This window comes from Juglans microcarpa x Juglans regia, chromosome 7S (genome assembly GCF_004785595.1).
Source record: "Juglans microcarpa x Juglans regia isolate MS1-56 chromosome 7S, Jm3101_v1.0, whole genome shotgun sequence".
NCBI lineage: Eukaryota > Viridiplantae > Streptophyta > Magnoliopsida > Fagales > Juglandaceae > Juglans > Juglans microcarpa x Juglans regia.
The window spans coordinates 7,914,235-7,935,847 of record NC_054607.1 but is presented as its reverse complement, the minus strand read 5'-3'; the positions used below and the strand labels follow the sequence as shown (position 1 = coordinate 7,935,847).

The 21,613-nt window shown below is 35.7% G+C and overlaps 4 protein-coding genes across 5 annotated transcripts; 3 read left to right on the top strand and 1 right to left on the bottom strand.

Annotated features, from left to right (window-relative positions):
* The first annotated feature begins 1,822 nt into the window (after nt 1-1,822).
* On the top strand, nt 1,823-4,650 carry LOC121240656 (actin-depolymerizing factor 1). 2 transcript variants are annotated; one of them, XM_041138146.1, is made up of 5 exons: nt 1,881-1,899; nt 2,020-2,094; nt 3,436-3,501; nt 3,711-3,976; nt 4,073-4,650. In XM_041138146.1, exons 4-5 carry the CDS (start codon nt 3,729-3,731, stop codon nt 4,221-4,223), a joined length of 399 nt encoding a protein of 132 aa, XP_040994080.1. In that variant the 5' UTR covers nt 1,881-1,899; nt 2,020-2,094; nt 3,436-3,501; nt 3,711-3,728; the 3' UTR covers nt 4,224-4,650. The 2 variants fall into 2 exon arrangements, with proteins under 2 accessions (XP_040994079.1, XP_040994080.1); XM_041138145.1 differs by lacking the exon at nt 3,436-3,501 and having other exon boundaries at nt 1,823-1,899.
* Nucleotides 4,651-6,854: 2,204 nt separating this feature from the next.
* LOC121240651 (putative pentatricopeptide repeat-containing protein At5g59900) lies at nt 6,855-9,976 on the bottom strand. The gene has a single exon (XM_041138139.1). It carries the CDS (start codon nt 9,876-9,878, stop codon nt 7,167-7,169), a length of 2,712 nt encoding a protein of 903 aa, XP_040994073.1. The 5' UTR covers nt 9,879-9,976; the 3' UTR covers nt 6,855-7,166.
* Nucleotides 9,977-15,117: 5,141 nt separating this feature from the next.
* On the top strand, nt 15,118-16,303 carry LOC121240775 (protein FAR1-RELATED SEQUENCE 5-like). Its single transcript, XM_041138310.1, has 2 exons — nt 15,118-15,237; nt 15,332-16,303. Exons 1-2 carry the CDS (start codon nt 15,118-15,120, stop codon nt 16,301-16,303), a joined length of 1,092 nt encoding a protein of 363 aa, XP_040994244.1.
* A 137-nt stretch (nt 16,304-16,440) lies between these two features.
* LOC121240774 (protein FAR1-RELATED SEQUENCE 6-like) lies at nt 16,441-18,084 on the top strand. Its single transcript, XM_041138309.1, has 4 exons — nt 16,441-17,277; nt 17,393-17,581; nt 17,779-17,868; nt 17,965-18,084. The coding sequence occupies exons 1-4, from the start codon at nt 16,441-16,443 to the stop codon at nt 18,082-18,084; spliced, it is 1,236 nt and encodes a 411-aa protein (XP_040994243.1).
* The last annotated feature ends 3,529 nt before the right edge of the window (nt 18,085-21,613 follow it).

Here is a 21,613-nt window from a genome sequence, read left to right as displayed (position 1 = left end):
ATCTTATTGACAATGCATATTACTCTTGCTTTTACAAAAAAGGTTTTTCATAATTAAAATTAATAAAATCTTATCTACGATCAACAATATTGCATGAAAGATTAAATGGACTGGCCATATTATCAATTGAAAATGGAATATTAGAAAAACTTGAATGTAAGGATTTAATAATGATTTTGCATATCAAAAGGCAAGAAGAATAATTTTTAAATGAAAATATATTTTAGATATAAACTAGTTAATTTGACACATGCAAGAAAAGGTCTCATTTTAACTTATCACCTTAGGCCTCAAAATCTATTTTGCTAGTCCTGACAGGCAGCTGACAGATGAATCGATTGGAAGTTTAAGATTCTCCTTTAGCCAGTTCACAATAGTCTAAAAAATTATGGCACATTAAACCATATATTCAACTAACCAAGATATTTCCTTGACAATAAATAACGAAGGCACACCTTGGAAAATTTTGGGGATACAAAGAGTCTAGGATATATCTTATTTATCGACAAATAATCTTTCTCCATATCTACCAAACTGGAAGAGTAAACCTGCATGTATACAATATTGATTACTAAAAGGAATAAAAATCCATGCACATTTCAGGGTGTCTAACAAAGCAACAAGTAACAAATACATAGTCCACAATTTTCATAAAATTATCTCATGACTCCAAAGTTCATTCAGTTCTATGCAAAAAACAAAAAACAATGAACTTACTTGCAATAGTGGTTGATAAACCCACCAACAACTAAGATTAAAATAAATCCTATTCATCAACCTATTAGATTCCAAACAAGGTCAAGGTCATAACTTATTCTCCATAGTTAGGGCACCTAATAGATTTTGCTAATCCTTTTTATGATTGGTGCTTTGGAATAAACTGAACAAGCCCAAAATAAATTGAATAACATGATTAATGGTGGAAAATCATAGAGAGTGGGAAAATGTGGGGGCTTACTTGGAGACTCGGGAAGGGCATCTCAGGTAATGCTTAGTGGCAACAGTGACAACACCTACAAAATTCTAGACAGATAGAGTTACTGTGGGAGAGAGTTGAATGAGAGGAGTCCATGGATATCCTCACCTAAAACAGTGTCATTGAACCGTAGCCACACCGTTGGAGGTGTGACACGAAGAGGAGTTGGCCTAGACGCGATGCAAGGACTTTTATGTGTGTGTGTGTGCGCGCGCGCATGTGCATGTGCATGTGTGTGTGTGTGAGAGAGAGAGAGAGAGAGAGAGGCAATGGTGAGGGGTCAATGTCTTTCGACCGTGGCCACATCGTGAGAGGCGCGATGCGAAGGGAAGAGAAAGCCCGGCATGGGTGCTACGCGAGGGGTCTTCTAATATTTTTTTGTGACTTCTAAAATTATTTTTTAATTTTAGAAATAAAAGGTACAAAACAAAAAGGAAGAAAAAGTTGGACTGAATTATAGCTGAGTTGCTGATAAAATGTAAGGGTATCATTATCGAACTTTTATTACCTATAAGTTTGGTGAGTTAACAAATTTGCTGGAAGACACATTAAATTATAATATAAAATAGAATAAAATATTAATAATTCTTTATATATTATATGATTTGCTTTATTGATGTGTCGAAGATATCCAAAAAAACAACTTAACGAATAAAAATTGTCTACGGAAAAATGGGAGGTCCATTGGGCCAGAATCATTGGGGAGATTCGGATTAGGTGCGGATTCAAGAATGTTCAGCCCAGTCGTTATCCAATCTCGTACGGAGACCGACCGACGAAGCAACGTAGCTGCAGGGCCGAACCGTCATTCCGCTTTTGTCAAACGCGTCGCAACATCATTGGACAGACCTACTTTTTGCCTGTTGTCACGCATGCCCAGTATCATTGATATTTGGAGACGAGTGGAGCCACCGAATACCAAGGTGGTGTCTGAGTTCTTCTGAAAGAGAAGGAAAAGAGAGAGAAAAGAAAAGCGTCTTCCGTTTTATTATCTGAGACTCTGGTGTCTTTCTGAGTTCAATCTCTCTCTTTTTCCTCCGCAGGTTCACTCCCCATTTCTCGTCTGCGCTAGATTTTCTGAACCCATTTCTGTCTCGTAACCTTGATATCTAGCTATGGTATGTCTCTTTTGGACTATATATTTTTAGTTTGGTGGTCTTTGGGAATTTTATGTCTGTTTTTATGTTTGAACTGTGATGTCTGACTGACCGTAGATGTGCTTATTTTGGGCTCAGTTACTTTGGATCTGACGTTGGATTTCTTTTGATCTTTGAACTTCGATGTTGATTAAGGTTGTTGCGTACTTTGGCTAGTGGGTTTGATGTTGTGAGTGAATGATGTATGCTAGGAGAGGAAAAACAAAGAAGGTCTTTTGCATTTGGGTTGTTGGTTTAATGGATCCTTCGGTAGATGCTGCCGCTTTGATTTCTGCGTTTTTTTATTTACTTTTAGTAAATTGTTGTCATAAATGTACTTGTAAAAAAAATTGTTGTTATAAATGTAAATACCCAGAAGAAAGTTCTGGTGGTGTTTGTTGAAATCTGTAAAGGGCGATACAACTATGAGAAGGTCATGAATTAGTTAGATCATCTTTATAGCGCATGCTTCTGTTGAAGGGACTTAACTGCATTCTTCTGTTGAAGGGACTTAACTGCATTCATGAAGATATTTGGGTTTGGTGATTTCGGCTTGTATGACGGAGAGTAATATTTACTATATCGGGTGGCAATTGTGAATATTTTAACTCTGGTTTCGGTGTCATTTCCAAAGTTGACATGTCATCTTATAGAGGTTACATGAGACTGATTGTTGCAAGCGTCGTTCCAATTCCAAGGTCACTTTTTGATTATTAAAAGTAGTGGCATTTTTTCTATGTGAGATCCATCTTTCCAACCCAAATTGTTGGTGCAAACCCTATCTATCAAGCCTTTCTCTCAGCATAATAAATTATAAAACATAATTCATTATATTCTAAGGCTTCATTTGTTTTCGTAGATGAGATAAGATGAGTTGAGTTGAAATTAAAGTTAAAAGTTGAATAAAATATTGTTAGAATATATATTTTTAATATTATTTTTGTTTTGGAATTTGAAAAAGTTGAATTGTTTATTTTATTTTGTGAGAATTTGGAAAAGTCGTAATGATTATATGAGATGAGTTGTGAAAACAAACAGATGAAATAAGTCCCTCTAGAAGTACACATCACAAGCACTTGAATGTTATTCCTATTTGTTTTTAGTTAGTAGAAGATATGATGTATGTATTGTTTGTCTTGTTCATCAATTGTTAGCCGCGCCATCATGGACTATAGTTGATTCACTTATAAATTGTTCAGACTTTGTTACATTTTGCTTTTAAGTTTTTCCATCCCAGCCAGTGTCTTTGTTTTAAGTTCATATTTTGAACAGATGACGTGTTTAGCCACTAATTCTTTGACATACATGATTATTGTTGGTAAGTAAGGAAAGGTAGTGGCTTTCTGCTTTCCTAGAGACTCAAAGGTCCAATTGGTTTACACCAATGAGGTTAAAATTTAATATCAGTCGTCATGGCTTCTGAGTATGTTTGGAGTATAGCATAACTAACTTAAATGTCTGCATTCAAATACATGTCTAATTACAAAACATGCAGATGAGTCTTTTGGAAATGTTGGTCTATAGTTGCTCTTGTTCTATGATTTCTTCCAATTCAATATTTTTTGTTAACACAAATATATTTTTCATTCTATGTACAGGCTAATGCAGCATCGGGGATGGCTGTGCATGATGACTGCAAGCTGAAGTTTCTGGAGTTGAAGGCTAAAAGGACTTACCGTTTCATTGTATTTAAGATTGAGGAGAAGCAAAAGCAGGTGGTGGTAGAAAAAGTTGGGGAGCCAACTCAAAGCTACGAGGAGTTCGCTGCAAGTCTTCCAGCTGATGAGTGTCGATATGCTGTTTTTGATTTTGACTTTGTCACTGCAGAAAACTGCCAAAAAAGCAGGATTTTCTTCATTGCATGGTAATATAATGTGCTAAAAGCTAGCTATCTCTTTCCTCATTTATAAGCTATCCCCTTTTAATCATTGTTGTTTGTGTATGTTTACCGTTCACTTAGGTCCCCTGATACATCAAGGGTGAGGAGCAAGATGATCTATGCAAGCTCCAAGGACAGGTTCAAGAGAGAACTGGATGGTATTCAAATAGAGCTGCAGGCCACCGATCCAACTGAGATGGGTCTTGATGTTTTTAGAAGCCGTGCCAACTAAGATTTTTCTTGAGTCTCGCATGGCGATTTGTCTCTGCTCTCGGTGTTCTTTTAAGTGAAAATGTTAATACCATGTGGGGCCATGAACCTGAGTTATCATATTGGTTTGTTGTTCAAGTTTTACCTTACGGTCTGGCCTTCAACTAGAACCAAATTTCAATGATTCCAATCAATATCGTGTATGATTTGTTGTGTGGAACTGAAGCAATGAATGTGTCCTTGTAGTTGTTATATCTACAAGCCAAGATTTATATCATCTTGGGATTAGAGAAGCACTCTTGCTTGTTTTTTGAGACCTCAAATGGATTTTTGACCCGTCTAGCCCTGCTGGAGGTGGACTGCGGTTCAATACTGTTTAGATTGCTGGTGTAGTCGATTTGGAACTTATGCAAGATTTGTTATCAAGTATATCTGAGACTAGTTTGTTCTTTGGCTTGTGCTAGATTTGAGCAGTTGATTTCTTGTCAGACATTGATGGCAGCAAGTATATAGGATTATAGTTCTAATGCAAACATTTTTTACAACTTGAAAAGAACGCTACGTGAGCTCCTCTATAATGAATACCGGAGTTCATATTATCCATGGACCAGGTTATTTAATGTGAAATTGTGAAAAATGTTTTCAAGTTAGTAATGTAAAGTATCTTGATCTGAGTAGAACGCACACATGCATGCCAGACAGGCTTGAGAATCTGGTTAAGCAGCAAGATCTAATGTCAATAGCTTCTTGGCATTGTGGGAATCAAAGGGTATATACAAGCAAGTGGCACCCTCTCCTGCCCTTGCCCTAAATGGCCACCCCGCCAGGCAGAGGCAGGGAAGGTTACCCGCCCGAAAATGTGTGGGTAGCAATCCTAGACTGTAGGGCGGGTAGAATTTGAGCCTGCTGAACGTCATATCAATATTTTGGAAACCGTACCGGTCAAAGCACTGGAACGAAATATTTCAACATTTCGAAATAGTCGATATATAAATAAATTATATATATAAATATATATAAAAATTATATTCCAAAATAATAGTCTATATATAAATAAATTATATATAAATACATATATATATAAATTATAAATAGTCTAATATGAATTTGGGGTTAAAAAATAAGCTTGTAGTTTGAAAAAATTAGAAAAAAAAAAGGTCGAAATATCGGCCGGTACACGCCGAAATATAAGTCTGTACAGGTCGAAATTGAGGCCGGTACGGCCGATACGAAACATGTATAGTACTTGTACTGGCTGGACGATCGGTACAAAAAATATCAACCATACCGGCTGGTACAGTACGAAATCCGAAACTATGTGCCATATCCTTTCATTTAGTTCTTTAACATTTCTTACGGAATACAATGATAAAAAATATATATTATAAAAATACCAAAAATATGAAGAAGAATTAAGGCAATTAGAAATACTTTTAACCATAAAAGAATTATACAAAAAGGAAATCTACAAACTGACGTGACTTGATGCGGTACGTCAGATTGTAAAGTTAATTTTTATGTAAAATATATCTAATGCATTACATGAAATCATATCAGTTTGTGAATTTATTTTTGTATAATCTTTTTGTATCTATAGTAGTTCTCAACTGAAGAGTTAGTACTTATTCATGCAATGATGCTTCCTTTGAAGTTGGAGTAAAGGATTGTCCACCCCACCACTCCGAAGAGCAGTGGCTTTGTTGTTTTGCAAAGCCTACAGAGAGAGACTCCAAAAGTACTGATGCTCAATCGAAAGAAAGAGAGATTAACTACATGCTTAACTCATGCCCCAGGAATCCATAGACACGAGGGGAACCAGCTAATCTTTTATCGGAGGGAAAGCTTTGAACAAAGCACGTCGTTCGTTTCTGATCCTATCTTGTTAATTATTATGACCTATTTTTTTGTTCGACAAAAGATAGATTTATCCGTAGGTTTAATTTGGAAAAACAGTAGAGATATGCATGAACACAAATTTTTTTATTGGAAACTTCATCTGTTTAATTTGTGTTGATTCCAATCATCAATGTGAATAAATCGAAGGGCAATTGTTATGCATACTATTCAAGTTCCTAGACTTTCTGATTCTATTCAACATGAACCCTGATATCCATTGAAAGAGTTCAACATCTGAATTCTCTTCCTCGATCAAAATGTCTATCAATTGATCCCTGACTTGTTATCAATTCAAGCTGAAACTTCAATCAGCTGAATTGAACCATCACTTCATACCTTGATTTCAAGTGATAATTTAACTTCACAAGCAACCAAAATTGCACAGATCCTTATTCTTCCTCAACTACAGAAGGACCAGCAGACAGCTTCGACCCAGCAAAAATAAAACGGTGGGAGAAAGAAGGGGGTGGGGGGGTTGGTATCAACTGATAAGTAATGCTCTGATAAGAACCAAAAGTGCAGCAAACGGTAGGTCAGGAACCACCACATTTTGAACTTCTAGACACAGAATTCTGTAGCATGAGATGCTCCTATGAAATATACAAGGATACATCTGCAGACCCACACCAAAGGATGAATTTTAACTGTTCACATGTTCTGTTTGGCCAACTCAACCGACGGGAGCAAATCTTATTTGTAAGATCAGTATTACTTATCAAAAAAATAGATCAGTATTCCAACATTATCAACGTTCAAATAACAATGCTCACAACAATCTGTTGCTAACAGAAGACAGTTAAAGATTCTTTCATCCATATGTTAGTCAGCCTCAATTTAGTACCCTCCTGGTCCTTCACTTCAAGTTTGCACGCTTAATTATGTACAGAAAAGAATCTTGTCATCTTCAACCGTCAGTCCTAAAAAAATGCTACAAGTTGATATAACACAAGAGCTGTAATCCCCAAAAATGGTTCTTCAATGGCAAATAGAAGAGGCTCTGGTATAACATCGCAGACTGTTGACATTATATAACAAAAATTCTTCTCCAACATGTTTAGGTAGAGTGGACTTAACTTTTCAAGCAAGTTCCATGAAGAAGAGCATTATATGTTACCCGATTCAGGGTCACCCCCCTTCTCATCATATCGTCACGCAATTCAAATGCCTTGGTGAGTTCTCCAGTTATGCAGCAACCATATATCATAAAATTATATGCTAATGTATCAGGCTTTAGACCCTTATTTAGCATGGTGTCCCACAACTCAACAGCTTCCTGTAAATTACCTCTTCTACAATACTCATAGATAAAAGTCGAATAGGTAACACAATCTGGAAAAATACCATTGTCAGTCATTCCAACAAGGAGCTCAATAGCTTCTTGAATCTTTCCCAATTTACAAAAGCCCCGGATAAGTATATTGTATGTCACAGTGTTTGCTAGAAACCCTTTTAGCATTGCAGAGTGCAGCTGTACAGCTTCCTCCATACTTCCTTCCTTCGTAAGGTGGTCAAGGAAACAACCATAAGTGATCTGATTGGGAAGGGCATTGCCAATTAACATTTCCTTTAAAAGAAGTTCTGCTTTATCCATATGTCCTGCCTTGCATAAGCCATTGATCAAGGCAGTATATGTCACCACATTAGGAAAACATCTCTCAGCAACCATCAAATCCCAAAACCCAAAAGCTTCCTTAAGCCTTCCCGCTTTGCTGTATGCATCTATCATACTTGTATATATTACTTCATCAGGCTTCAGCCCTTGATCATGCATCTCCTTCAAGAGACCCAATACTTTTCTTGTGTCATACTGCTTTAGAGTTCCACAAATGAGTACTGCAAAACACACAAGATCCATGTCTATTCCTCTTCCAACCATCTGACGGCAAGCATTCAATGCATCGTCTAATTTCCCCTCTTTGCAGTAGCCATGTAGAAGTGCACTATAACATATCACATTTAACTTCTGATACTCTTTGTGGAGGTCATCTATGAATTTTTTGGCTTCAGAAACTTTACCTGAAGAACAAAGACCACTAATTAGAGGCCTATATGTATATGTGTCTGGTTTAAGACCTTTCTCAACCATTTCATCCAACAATTCAAAGGCTTTTACTGTGTTACCATCCATACAGTGACCCTCTATCATAACATTATAAGTCACCTCATTTGGCAGAATGTTTCGCTCAACCATTTCACCAAACAACGTACTTGCTTCAGCCATCATATTTGCACGACAGAAACCAGATATAAGTGCAGTATAGGTGTAAGTATTTGGTGCAATTCCCTTCCCGGTCATCTCATGATACAGCCTAAATGCCTTGTGCAGTTCTCCTTCTTTGCAGTATCCACTGATCAGTGATGTATAGGTTGCAACCGTTGGCACTAATCCTTTATCGATCATCTCACCAAAAAGAAACTCCGCTTCACTCAATTTGCCAAACTTGCATTGCCCACTTATCAAAGAATTGTACGGATACACAGTAGCTCTAATCCTGGACTCCGACATTTTACCAAAATAAAAATATGCAGCGTCCAATTTCCCTCTTCTGCTGAACGAATCAATCAAAATAGAATAAGAGACATCGTTTGCAAACAGACCCTTCTCACCCATATTATAAAAAAGTAACTCCGCTTCATCCAGTTTCCCGTCTTTGCACAGAGAATTGATCAGCGCATTATAAACAAACAAACTAGGCAGCACCCCTACTCTCTCCACCCGCTTCACCACATTATAAGACTCTTCAATCTTCCCCGACCTCCTCAATCCCTCTACAACTCCTGAGACAGCGGCTTCACTTGGAACAAACCCCAACTCAATCATTTCATCCATCAGCTCCATCCCAGCCTCATGTTCTTTCACTCTGCACAAACCAAGTACTAATGTGCAATATGTAACCACATCTGCTTTCAGTCCCTTTTCAATCAAAAAATTCTTGATCTCAACAGCCTCCCAAGCTCGTTGGTTTTTGCAGAGCCCATGAATCAACACGTTATACGTTACAACACTTAAACTGCATCCATTCAACTCCGCCTGCAAAATCATTTCCTTGGCTCTTACAAAATCCCGCAATTCGCACAAACTCCTAACCACCACAGTGTACGTATACACATCAGGCCTAAGACCGGCATTCGTAACCTCCTCATCAAACAATTCCAAAACTACATGAAATTGCCTAATTCTCACTAGCCCGTTTAAAAGGGCACTCAAAGTTCTAACTTCGGGCAACAATTTATTTTCTCTCATGAGCCTCACGATCACCACACCATCCAAAAATCTTTTATTTTGCACATAATTCTGAACTAACAAATCAAAACCCAAACTCGAAGAAAACTTACATTTCTCGTAGGAATTCAAAAAATGTTCAAAAACCTCTTCTGAGTCTAACCCACGAACGAAAAGCGTTTGCAGGAGCGAAGAAGCTGGCCAAAAGTGATTGGACTGGACCAGAGCATGGACCAAGATGCAAAACGAAGTCGTGGAGTGGTTGAAGTTTATGTGCAAGCCCAAGAAATTGAAGAACCTCAAGGCTAACCTGGAATCGTCGATGGTTTGGATCAGGACCTTCTCGACGTGGTGGGGCCTCAAAGTGCTCGACATGTAGGTGTTGTTGAGCGCGATTTTCCAGCTCTGACTTCCTCGTACTATGTCTCGGAGGATCGACACGAAATGCGACTCGTTTTCTTCATTATCTTGGGATGTAAATTTGGAGGTACACAAATTTCTTTGCTTTCTGTAAATGGTAGAATTTGTGAGGGGTCGATGAGGACGAATTAGCTTCATTTTCGATTTTGGGTTCGAAAATGAGACGATCTTTTCGGCTGTGAGCCATTTGAAGTTGCAGCCTTTAGAGGTTCGAGCTAAGTGAGGGAGTGAAGGGATTGGGCTGAGGCCAATGTTAGCGTAAGCCCAAGTTAAAGCTAAAACATTTTTATTTTTTATTTTTTTGGTATAAATAAACCATGTTTTTAATATTTATAACTATTTTACAACTCTTTCTCAATAATATCATTATTTTATAAAAGTCTTATTTATTCAAACGGAAAAAATTGTAAAAGACTCCTTGATATATATTCTTATTTATAATGAATATATTATTTATGTGAAAGTTTCTCATATTAATTAATGTGAAAATATTTTTGTCTTCATTTCTTAACAATCATTATGAATTCATAATAACAATTAAAAAATAATATTTTCCTCTTCAGTTTAAAAGATTAGGAGTTGTTTGGGAAAATACATCTCATCTCATCTCATAATTTATTCTCAGAATTTTCTTTCTAAATATCACTCAAATACAAATATTTTTCAATTTAAAATTTTTAATTTTTTCATATAATCATTATCTAATTACAACTTTCTCAAACTTAAAAAAAAAAACACAAAAAATAATGCATTTTTTTAAATCCCAAAATAAAAATTATATTATAACAATATTATAATTTTATAATATTTTTATTCAACTTTTTTTTTTCTCTTTTTTCTCAAAACCTAATAAAACAACTTACGTGATGTTTGGATAAGTAGTTGGTCTCATCTCATCTTATCTCAACATCCAAATACTACTCAAACACAAATATTTTTCAATTTCTCTTTCATATTGTTTCATTTAATCATTATAACTTTTCCAAACTTCCATATACAACACAAAAAATAACTTAACTTTTTTAAATCTCAAAACAAAAATAATATTAAAAAATTACAGTATAATACTATTTTAACTTTATAATATTTATATTCAACTTTTTCTTTCTCATTTTTCAGAACTCAATAAAAATCTTAACTCAAAATAGTTATTATTATTTACAAACCATCTCACTACTATTTACAAATTTTTCATTTCATATGACTATCCAAACGAGGCATTAACTTAAACCATTTCATTAGTATGCATAAATCATTTCACAAAAAGAAACAAATGGGGACCCAATCTTCTTTTTCATTTTCTCATCTGATATGAATAATACTCTTCTCAAGCCGTATACTAGTGAGAAGGTCAAAACTACATTGTTTCATATGCAACCCATGAAAGCACCAAACCTTAATGGTATGCCTCCTCTTTTCTTTAAAAAATATTGGCATATAGTGAGTGATTTAGTCACAAAGGCAGTACCTTACTCTCTTGACCATGGTGTAGTTTCTACTTAATTGAATGAAACTTTTCTGGTTTTTATTCAAAAAATGTAGCAACTTAAGAGGATTACAAAATACCGCCCTATAAGTTTATGCAACATGGTATATAAGATAATTGCTAAAATCATTGCTAATAGACTTAAATCCATTTTGCCATATGTGATATTTGATAGCCAATGTACTTTTATACCGGAAGATTGATTACTGACAATATACTTGTTACTTTTGAGACTATTCATACCATCCGGAAGCAAAAAGGAGGTAAACAAGGTTTTATGTCGGTGAAACTGGATATGAGTAAGATATATGACTGGGTGGAATGAGTTTTTTTACAAAAGGTTATGCTGAAATTGAGTCTTGACTCCAAATGGATGGCACTGATTCTGTCTTGCTTAAGTTCAACTACATATAAGATACTTTTTAATGGGTGTCCTATTTCATTTTTTGCTGCATCTAGAGGCTTACGCCAAGATGATCCACTTTTCCCTTATTTGTTTGTTTTATGTGCTAAGGGATTGTCTACTCTTATTCAAAATTTTGAAAGGTGTCAATTGATAAAAGGTGTTAAGGTGTGTAATGGGGATCCTACAATTACTTACTTATTCTTTGCAGATGATAGCTTAATTTTCTGTCAAGTCACACATGTGCAAATGAATATCCAAACACTTCATGTTTATGACTCTGTTTCGAGTCAGAAGATTAATATGGAGAAAATTGAATTGTTATTGAGTAAGAATGTTGAGGATGGAGTGGTTCAAGATATAAAAGCACTATGAAATGTTCAATTATTACAACAACATGATCTTATTTGGGACTCCCTTCTTTTGTGGATAAATTCGAAAGGAGTACTTTTCAAGAACTCAAAGAAAGGGTTTGGGGAAAAGCACAAGGCTGGAAGGAAAAATTATTACATCAGGCTAGTCGAGAGGTCTTGATAAAAGTTGTTTAGGCCTTGCTAACATACACTGTGAGTTGTTTTCAACTACATAAGTTTATTTGTAAAGAGCTTGAACGTATGTTTGCAAGATTTTGGTGCGGTCAACGTGGTGTGGAACGTAAAGTGCATTGGTGTAGCTGGCAAAAAATGTGTACTTCAAAATTTCATGGGGGGATGAGATTCAAGAATTTGGAGCTACTTAATGTCTCTACTTGCGAAATAGGGGTGGAGGGTACTAACTAACTCTCATTCTTTGTTCTATCGTGTTTTTAAGGCTAAATATTTTCCAAAATCAGATTTTTTGCATTCTACTTTAGGGTCTTGCCCATCCTATGTATGGAAGTATTTCTGCAGCAAAACATGTGTTGCAACTTTGGTGTAGATGGCGCGTAGGAAGGGGCAATAACATCTGTATTTGATTATTGGCTTCCATTTTCTTTGTTAATTCAGTTTTTTCCTTGTCACCAACTTCTTCCTTATGATGCTACTATTACTTGTTTGATGATCCATCATTCAAGAATTTGGAATCAAGCCTTAGTGCATGAAGCTTTCTCTCCTTTTGAAGTTGACCAGATTTTAAATGTTCATTTGATCCCACATGTTTTAGAAGATCAAATGAAAAGTGTGAGGTTTTGCTAGCTATGTGCCAAAGAAAGGTTGGTATGTTTGAAGTTGATAACTGGAGCTATGGATGCTCATCGAGGTCTACAGATGGTTTTACACGAGTTTTTCAGCTTTGATCCTTGAAAGGTATTCTCTGGGGGTTATTGATGTTATTCGCTTGAATACTGCTGGGTACAAGTGAACCGCGTACCAATTACACACCCAAAGTGTGACATGGCAGGCAACAGGGGTATTTACGTAATTATTGAAATAAAAAAATAAAAGTAATTAAAACAATAGAAAGAAGGACCATACCTCAGCGACTCAGTTCGTCTCCCTCCCAGCGCACTTCCTTCCTTCTGAAATCTCTTCCGAAGGCTCCCCAAATTTCTTCCTCTACGCGTGACGGCGAGATTGATGTAAAGTAAGTGTACAAGAACACATTTATTTATTTATTTATTCTATTTTTGCAACTAAAATTTCTAAGAGGGAAAAATGTGAACCATCTGAATGTACAAAAAGAAGCATGCTTTAGTGTTAAAACTCCCGTAAGAAGAGGTTAAATATCAGCCATGAGGAGTGAAAAAGAGAGAAGCTTTTGCTCTAAAAGAGTTGCCCACTTTCTAGGATTAATTAGTATTTTTGCATTTTTTTTTCTCCTTTTTTGATGAAGGCAGTGGGCACTACTTTACTCTCTGTTCTTGGTTTTGAGGGAAAATTAGTTTTAATTTCAGCTTTGGTCCTCTTCATAATCTGTGTCAAATTTGTATTTTATGCCCAACACTTATGAAGACAGCATGTGCGTCTATATTTTAACCAACATGGATGTATTGAAGTACATTTTGTTTTATTTGGTATTTCATGACTTATATAGGTATTGTTAGCTAATAAAAAGATATCTATATATTATTGAAACGTTTACAAACAAAGTATTTGCATTTGCTTGCTTAGGAGTTTTAGACTATTATTGCTAACTAATTATTGCTAACTATTATTGAAATTTTAGAACAAAGTATTTGCATTTGTTGACCGTTAAATTACTTGATTTTCATATATTTTAAGCTTTGGACTAAAGGGTCAGAACTAGAAAAGTGAAAAGTGTTACGATTTTATTAATAATAGTACAATGAGTCGATTTCAGTGGTTTGGAAAACGCTTTTACTCCTGTTGAGGATAAAAAATGAACCTTTTTTCATTTTTAACAATTCGTAGTTTGGAACTTCATGAAAAATTTAGTTTAGAAAATTTCATACTTCAAGAAAATTATCTAAAGTAAAACTTTTATTAGTTGTGTAGTTCTATCTATGTTTAGCATTTGTAGAATTTAGAATATCCACTTGTTATGAACTTAGTTTGAGATTTTTAAGAAGTTTCAAATATTTGAAGTTATTTTTTGCATTGCTTGGATTTGGAATCCCAAGTATGTTAAAAATGAGTCAATGTGACAAATCTCGTTGTATGATTGTGTAGTCCCTTTGATATTACTTGTTTTTATTTGGTAACTTGTTCTTTATGATTAATGTTGGAAAGCTTCGCTGCAACTTCTATGCTTTTAAGCTTTATTCCCTCCATTTAGTGATTGTATTCGATTAATTTTCAGTTTACACTTTTATTTTTGTGCAGGACATTCAAGCACTGATCAATAAAATTAATATATAGTGGCTCGTCTTCCAACAAAGTATTCTGATGGAGAAAGGGAAAGAGCACGCATCTCCTATCACACCTCCTACTGCAAATCCATCAACAAATCCATCAAATCAAATGATACCAAAGACCATTTTATACATATTTGTCAACACCTCCTAACATAGATCCATCTATCAATCTAGAAACTCAGGTATTATAAATACTAACATTAGATGCCATAGGTATTATGAATATAAAAAATTTAGAACAGGCCAGCCATTAGATTTAATTTTGATTTTGATCTATCTTCAAATCTTTAGTTTGGATTGGTATATATATAGATATGAAATATATAGATATGAATTAATTGGAAAAATAACATTAGATTCTTTCTTTGTAAGACAACAAATTAATTTAGTGAATAAGAAAAAGATGAAGCTGGATGCTAGAATATTTCCTAACTTTTTTTTTTTTGATAGCTAGTGCAGGTCTTTTCGATTAATGTATATATAATCTGTTTTACATTAATGAAATAGATTGTTAATTTTATTTAATTATAATTAATTATTACCTATATATCATGTTTTGTAAGGATCGATTGGTCGATCACGCGCATTAGGTGATTGAATTAATGTATATATAATTTGTTTTATATTAATGTCTATATTTATTGCTATATCTTTGATTAATTGTCATTATTGATGTATATGTTAGGTGATACCAATGCCTTTTTATCTGGATTTCTCAAGCTATATGCATGAGGGCCATGCACCAATGCCACATGCTTGGTTTCCATCATTCTTACCTCGTCCTAATGCCAACCCATCTCCATGGACTTGTCAGGTGATGAGTTAAATTTTTAAGGAGCATGTGTATTTTTCAAAATGCTTAAATTGATTCAAAATATTGTTGTAAACTGAATGTAAATCTTATGTAGGGATTTCAGTTATTAGCCCCCTCTTCGATTGGTTTAAACTCTGCAAGCTCAAGGCACGTGGAAGAAATTCAGGAGCCCACACCTGAGTCGAGGGAGGTTGAAACTTTGTCTACGCCCTCTGAATCCAAAGATGACAATGAAGAAGGGACAGCAGTGCATACTAAGGAGGCCGATATCATTGAGGAGCCGAAGTTGGGGATGGTGTTTAAATCTGAAGAAGATTTAATTTCTTACTATAAAAGCTATGGAAAACAATGCGGCTTTGGGATAATGACACAAAGGAGCCATAGGTTTGAGGATGGGAGGCTCAGATATATCACATTGGGTTGTGCTCGTGGCGGGAAGGCATGGAATCAGACCACAAATGTCGCTCGACCACGTCCGACATCAAAGACAGGCTGTAATGCAAGGATAAATGCTACGTTTTCTGAAGGGATGTTGAAGTTGTTGACTGTTCACAATACCCACAATCACAAGCTAAGTCCACAAAAGGCAAGGTTCTTTCGATGTAATAGAGAAGTGAGTTTGTCTATTAAGAGAATGCTAGATACAAATGATCAGGCTGGTATTAGAATGAACAAGAGTATCGCTGCTCTTGTGCAAGAAGCAGGTGGGTTTGAGAACTTGTCATTCAATGAAAAAGACTGTCGTAACTACATTGATAAGGCACGCCACCTTCGACTTGGGAAAGGTGGCGCTGGAGCCCTCCATGAGTATTTTGATAGGATGCAATACAAGAATAATGGATTCTTTTCCCTAATGGATATGGATGATGATGAGAGGTTAAAAAATATTTTTTGGGCAGATTCACGAAGTAGGGCATCATACAAATATTTTGGTGATGTTGTCACATTCGACACTACATATCTGACAAATAGGTATGGAATGCCGTTTGCACCGTTTGTTGGTGTAAACCACCATGGACAGTCAATCCTTTTGGGGGCAGGATTGATTTCTAATGAGGATACATAAACATTCACATGGTTGTTTTAGAGTTGGATGAACTGTATGGATGGTGAAGCTCCAAAGGCTATAATCACAGATCAAGATAGAGCCATGAAAAATGCGATTGCACTTGTCTTTCCGAATACCCGACACCGATTTTGTTTATGGCACATATTGAAGAATTACCTGAAAAACTCGGTTCACATGGTGCATACAAAGATGGGTTGAAAAGTCAGTTGCTTAAGTGTGTGTATGACTCTCAAACAATAGAGGAGTTTGAGAGTTGTTGGGAAGTGATGATTACAACATACAACTTGCAAGAAAATGCTTGGTTGCAGAGTTTATACACTGAGCGTACCTATTGGGCACCGGTATTCCTGAAAGGAATTTTTTGGGCTGGAATGAGCACAACCCAACGAAGCGAGAGTATGAATGCTTTCTTTGAAGGGTACGTTCATGCTAGGACAAACTTAAAAGAGTTTGTTGATCAATTCGATAATGCGTTGAGAAAGAAGATTGAGAATAAAAATGCAGCGGACTTTTACTCATTCAACGTCACAATTCCTATCGTCTCTATTTCTCCACTTGAAAAGATATTTCAAGCCACATATACTAACTCTAAATTTAGAGAAGTTCAAAAAGAAATAGTGGGAATGCTTGGTGTTCTTCCAACTCTACACCGAAAAGATGGTGTAATTGCAACATACTATGTAGAAGATGAAATAGAAGTTGATGATTTCATCAAAGAGGTGACCCAAATGGTGTATTTTAATGAGGCCGAAGTTGATGTGAAGTGTTCATGCTCACTATTCGAAATGAAAGGGATATTGTTTAGACATGCATTAGCCATTATGAGAGTTAACAAAGTGAAAAAGGTGCCAAAAAAGTATATATTAGATCGATGGAGAAAGGATATTAAAAGGATATACACTCTCATACGCAGTACTTATGACTCAGTTGATGCAAGGCCAGAAGTGAGCAGATATTCGCGTATATTGAAGGTATGCTATTTTCTTATTTTCACGTATATTTTGTTGGTTGTGGTTTGTTACATGATTGGATTGTGACATTCTTATTTTGTTTTTAACTTCACAACAAAAAAAAAAATTTGAATAGGTATGCTATGACGTTGCCACAAATGCAGCGTCATGTGATGAACATGCTGATGATATGATAGATAAGTTACATACAATGAACATCGTCTATCGCACCAAGAAGTCGCCCCAACGACCCTTGGAACATGTTGTAGATACAGCTATTGATGCAAGTATAGCTGGGAGTTCAAAGAAAGTCTTAAGTCCCCTTGTAGTTAGAGGCAAAGGAAGACCGCCATGCCTCAGAAAAAAAATCAATGATTGAGAGAGTCAAACCCACGACGAAGAAGACTACTCAGAAGGGAAAACGTAAACAGGTCAACTCAGTGTTTCATTATAAATCTTATTGATATTTTTATCTTGTGTATTTGTTTGTTAGACGTAATCTGATTTTTTATTCATTTGTAGCCACATGGAAGAGATATCGATAGGATTGACACGTGCAGGAATTTATTTGGGCAAACAGTTGTTGGGACTCAAGAGAGTGTTGTCATTCAGGCAACTCATGATTCTATTGTCTTACTTTTTTATTTTTACTTTTTGCAATGTTTGGTAATATGATTATGACTTTTTAACTTTTTTATCTATTGCTAGCCTCCTCAAAACACTACCGAAGTGTTGGACTTCAGTGAAACCCAACTTGGGGATGAGAGACGACCAGAACTTCGTAAAGCTCTAGATGAGACTCAAGATCGTGGACACGTGCATGACTGAAGATGTTGAAATACTTTCATTTGTAATTAATTTTGTTGGTGTATTTCCTTCCATGGTTGGGATTTGTTTATGTTAAGACTCATTTGGTGTAATTATGGGAGGTTGGGATTTTGAGTTGTACGCATTAATTAATACATGTGGAAGTAGGTGGTATGTTACATGTATATGCAATGGAATCTTGTATATAATGAAGTTATATTTTGTTAAAGTGTATTCAGGGACTTGAAGTTATGCTATTGAGTTGTAGAATTTTTCATGTAATTTGTGAATGGTTTCTTGGTTTCTTTTTGCCAACCAATGAAGTTATATTTTGTTAAAGTGAAATCAGGGACTTGAAGCTTGAAGTTATGCTACTGGATTGTGGAAGTTTTCATGTAATTTGTGAATAGTTGCTTCGTTTCTTTTTGCCAACCAATTTGCCATGATCTGTCTACTGATATATTAGGACAATATCTGGTATCAACCTGTTTAAAGTACTTTCATGGGAACAAATAACGCCAAGATCACACTTCCCAGCTTCATACATAGATAAGTTATATACAAGAACATTGATGCGCATGCATCGTTTACATCTCAATTTCTCAATTACTTGCTTAACGTTATACACAACAAAGACCACAAAAGTATATACAAAGTTCCCTCTAGTAATATGGTTTCATTGTTTACAGACGCAATACAATGAAATTAATATAAAAATAATCTAGCAAACATGAAGTAGTGTGCGTTCACGCTGGATGTCTGCTTGTTGCCTTTGAATAGCAAGTTGGTCATTGTGGATTTCCAACTTATACTTTACAATCTCTTCATCTCTTCTTCGAAGCTCTTCCTCATTCTTTAATAACTCAATTTCTATTTTTGTAAGTTTTCTTTCTCTTTCCTCACTGTGATTTGCCCATTTGAAATAGTTGCAGTGTGGTAATCCCTAATTATAAAGAAACAAACGTAAAATATCAAACTTTTGTAGAAACTCAAATGCATGTCAAAGTTATACTAAAAAATTTATACCTCTGTATTGTAGTTTGGACACCCAAAAAATGATCGGTCCGGATTTTTTGGCGTATTTGATGTTCTAAGTTTTGCAGGCTTCCCACAAGTGCACATTGGGTTGTTTGTCGAAATCCATGAAGAAGCTGAGGATGACATCCTAATGAAGACAATGTCAACAAATCAACCAAAGAATATAAAAACTTTGCATATACATTACCAAAATTTTGCACATTACCAAAACTTTACATATCACAAGCAAAATAATAGAGACAATCAAGTAGACAAGATATAATAAAAGGAGCCCAATTTGATAGCTGCACTTTATATATGATATCTTAATTATATATGATATAATGAAAGGAGCCCAACATGGTCAAAATTTGTGTTGCTCTGGTTGGTTTCCCTAAGATTATACTTGGGAAATGTCAGGCACTTTACCAATATCTATTTCTCAAAAACTCTATTGAACTGAAGCATCTTATGAAACATATGAAGTCTTTCATTTTGCATTTTATGGTATATCCACTTGGTATTTTGGCACTCCTTGTCTAGTGCTACTTCCTGTTTGTGCTCCTGTTTCTAAATTTTCTGCTGAGCAAAACATACACATGCACTTCCAAACGTATGTGCACATGCACATAAGGCCTAACTTTGCTTTGGAAAGGGAACAAAAATGGAGAACATAAGGCAATTAAAATCATAGTTTGATGCAACATGGTGCATGTGAAGTGGAATCTATGAACACAAGATATCACAACTCTTCTATAAGTTTATCAAAACTTTGCACATTACCAAAACTTTGCAAAACTTTGAATATTAGCTCAATTCTATATTACCAAAATTTTGCAAGTTACCAATCTACATGCACACGACAAAACAGTCACTCTCACAAGCAGAATAATAGAGACAATCAAGTAGACAAGATATAATGAAAGGAGCCCAACTTGATAGCTACACTTTATATTGATATCTTAATTAGGATCACAATAACAGTGAGCATTCTAGGATGAAACAAATCTTTAATTTTTTTGGTCTTTTTCCTCTTTGTTTTGTTTCTACTTGCCCTACACATGTGAACTGCAACACAAGTTCAGGATAGAGAACGCCACAAAAACAACGTGGTCAAGCTAGCCAAGGTAGAACCTCGAGTATACCTGTACCAAGTTTGAAATTTCCTACAGAGTACAGACACTGCATCAAAGAAAAGAAAATATGCTTGTCCATGTACAAGCAAATCACACACAATTCACATGCTGCTCAGAACACAAGAGCAAGTCAATGAGTTCTATTTTGTAGCAAGGGTTACCTCACTACATGAAGCGCTTCACCAAACAAAGCAATAGGAAAAGACATCAACCATTTCTAAGTCCACAAATTTACCAGGAGACGCATCATGCTGTTGCTGGTATTTTCTTTTATTTATGCTTCTAACAACGAACAACTAAAGTGATCAATTGGGCACTCATATTTTTCTACAAATTACAGTGCATACTTATTTCTAGTTCATACAAATTACAGTGCATACAAATTATAGTAAGCAGTCTAGATTACAGTGCATACTTATCTAGTTCAGGGCATGGAGGATATTACTTCATCCTCATAGACTGAACTCCATCATTAAACAGCTCCCACATTTCCTCAGATGAAGCAAAAAATACGAAAAGCAAAGAGGGAGAATCAAAGAGAGAGAGAGAGAGATACATGTACGTTGAATTGCGTCGACGGAGAAGAGGGATTTGTAGGGATTAGGGCTCGGAACTAAAAATGGAATTTGATTAGGGTTAGGGTTTGGAACCAAAGAGGGAATAGGACATTTGTGCTTAGGGTTAGGGTTTGGAACCAAAGAGGGAAGGGGACATCTGTGCTTAGGGTTAGGGTTCATAACAATCTCAAAGAAATAAATGGAATTTGATGGAGGAGAGACCGAGAATCGACATTGCTGAAGTGAAGAGAAATAGAGAAAAGAGAACCTTACCGTTTCTGCGAGAATGGAGGAGCATTCAAGAGAATCTGGGATGCGAGAATAATGGAGGAGAAAGTGGGATGCGAGAATGGAGGAGAATGGATGAAACGGTGCGTTGCACCTGCGTTTTTTCCTTCATTTTTGCTATCAATACAAACTTCTTTCCCGCCCCAAACGACTAAAATGAAACACACTGTTTCATTAAATTCATTACATGTCAGCACTTTGGTGCACATCGATGCGCAGACTGCTTACCTTTAGAGTTTTCCTATTCGCTCTCAGGGATCTGATTTATCTAGTCAGAACTCTTTGATTATGAAAATACAAAATCTCCTTTGTCAGCTAATGGATTATGAAGTTTCTCATGTAGGCCGTGAAGGGAGTGAGGCGGCTTACTTGTCGGCAAGACATGCAAGCATGATAGATGATATATACAATGGTATCAATGTCCAGATTTTTTGATTTCTAAAGTCTTGTTAGATGCTGCTGTACAATTTGTGTCTTTTGTACACTTTCCTTTGGTTATGAATGAAGTATTTCCTATTATCAAAGATAAAAAATCATTTCATTACTATTCAT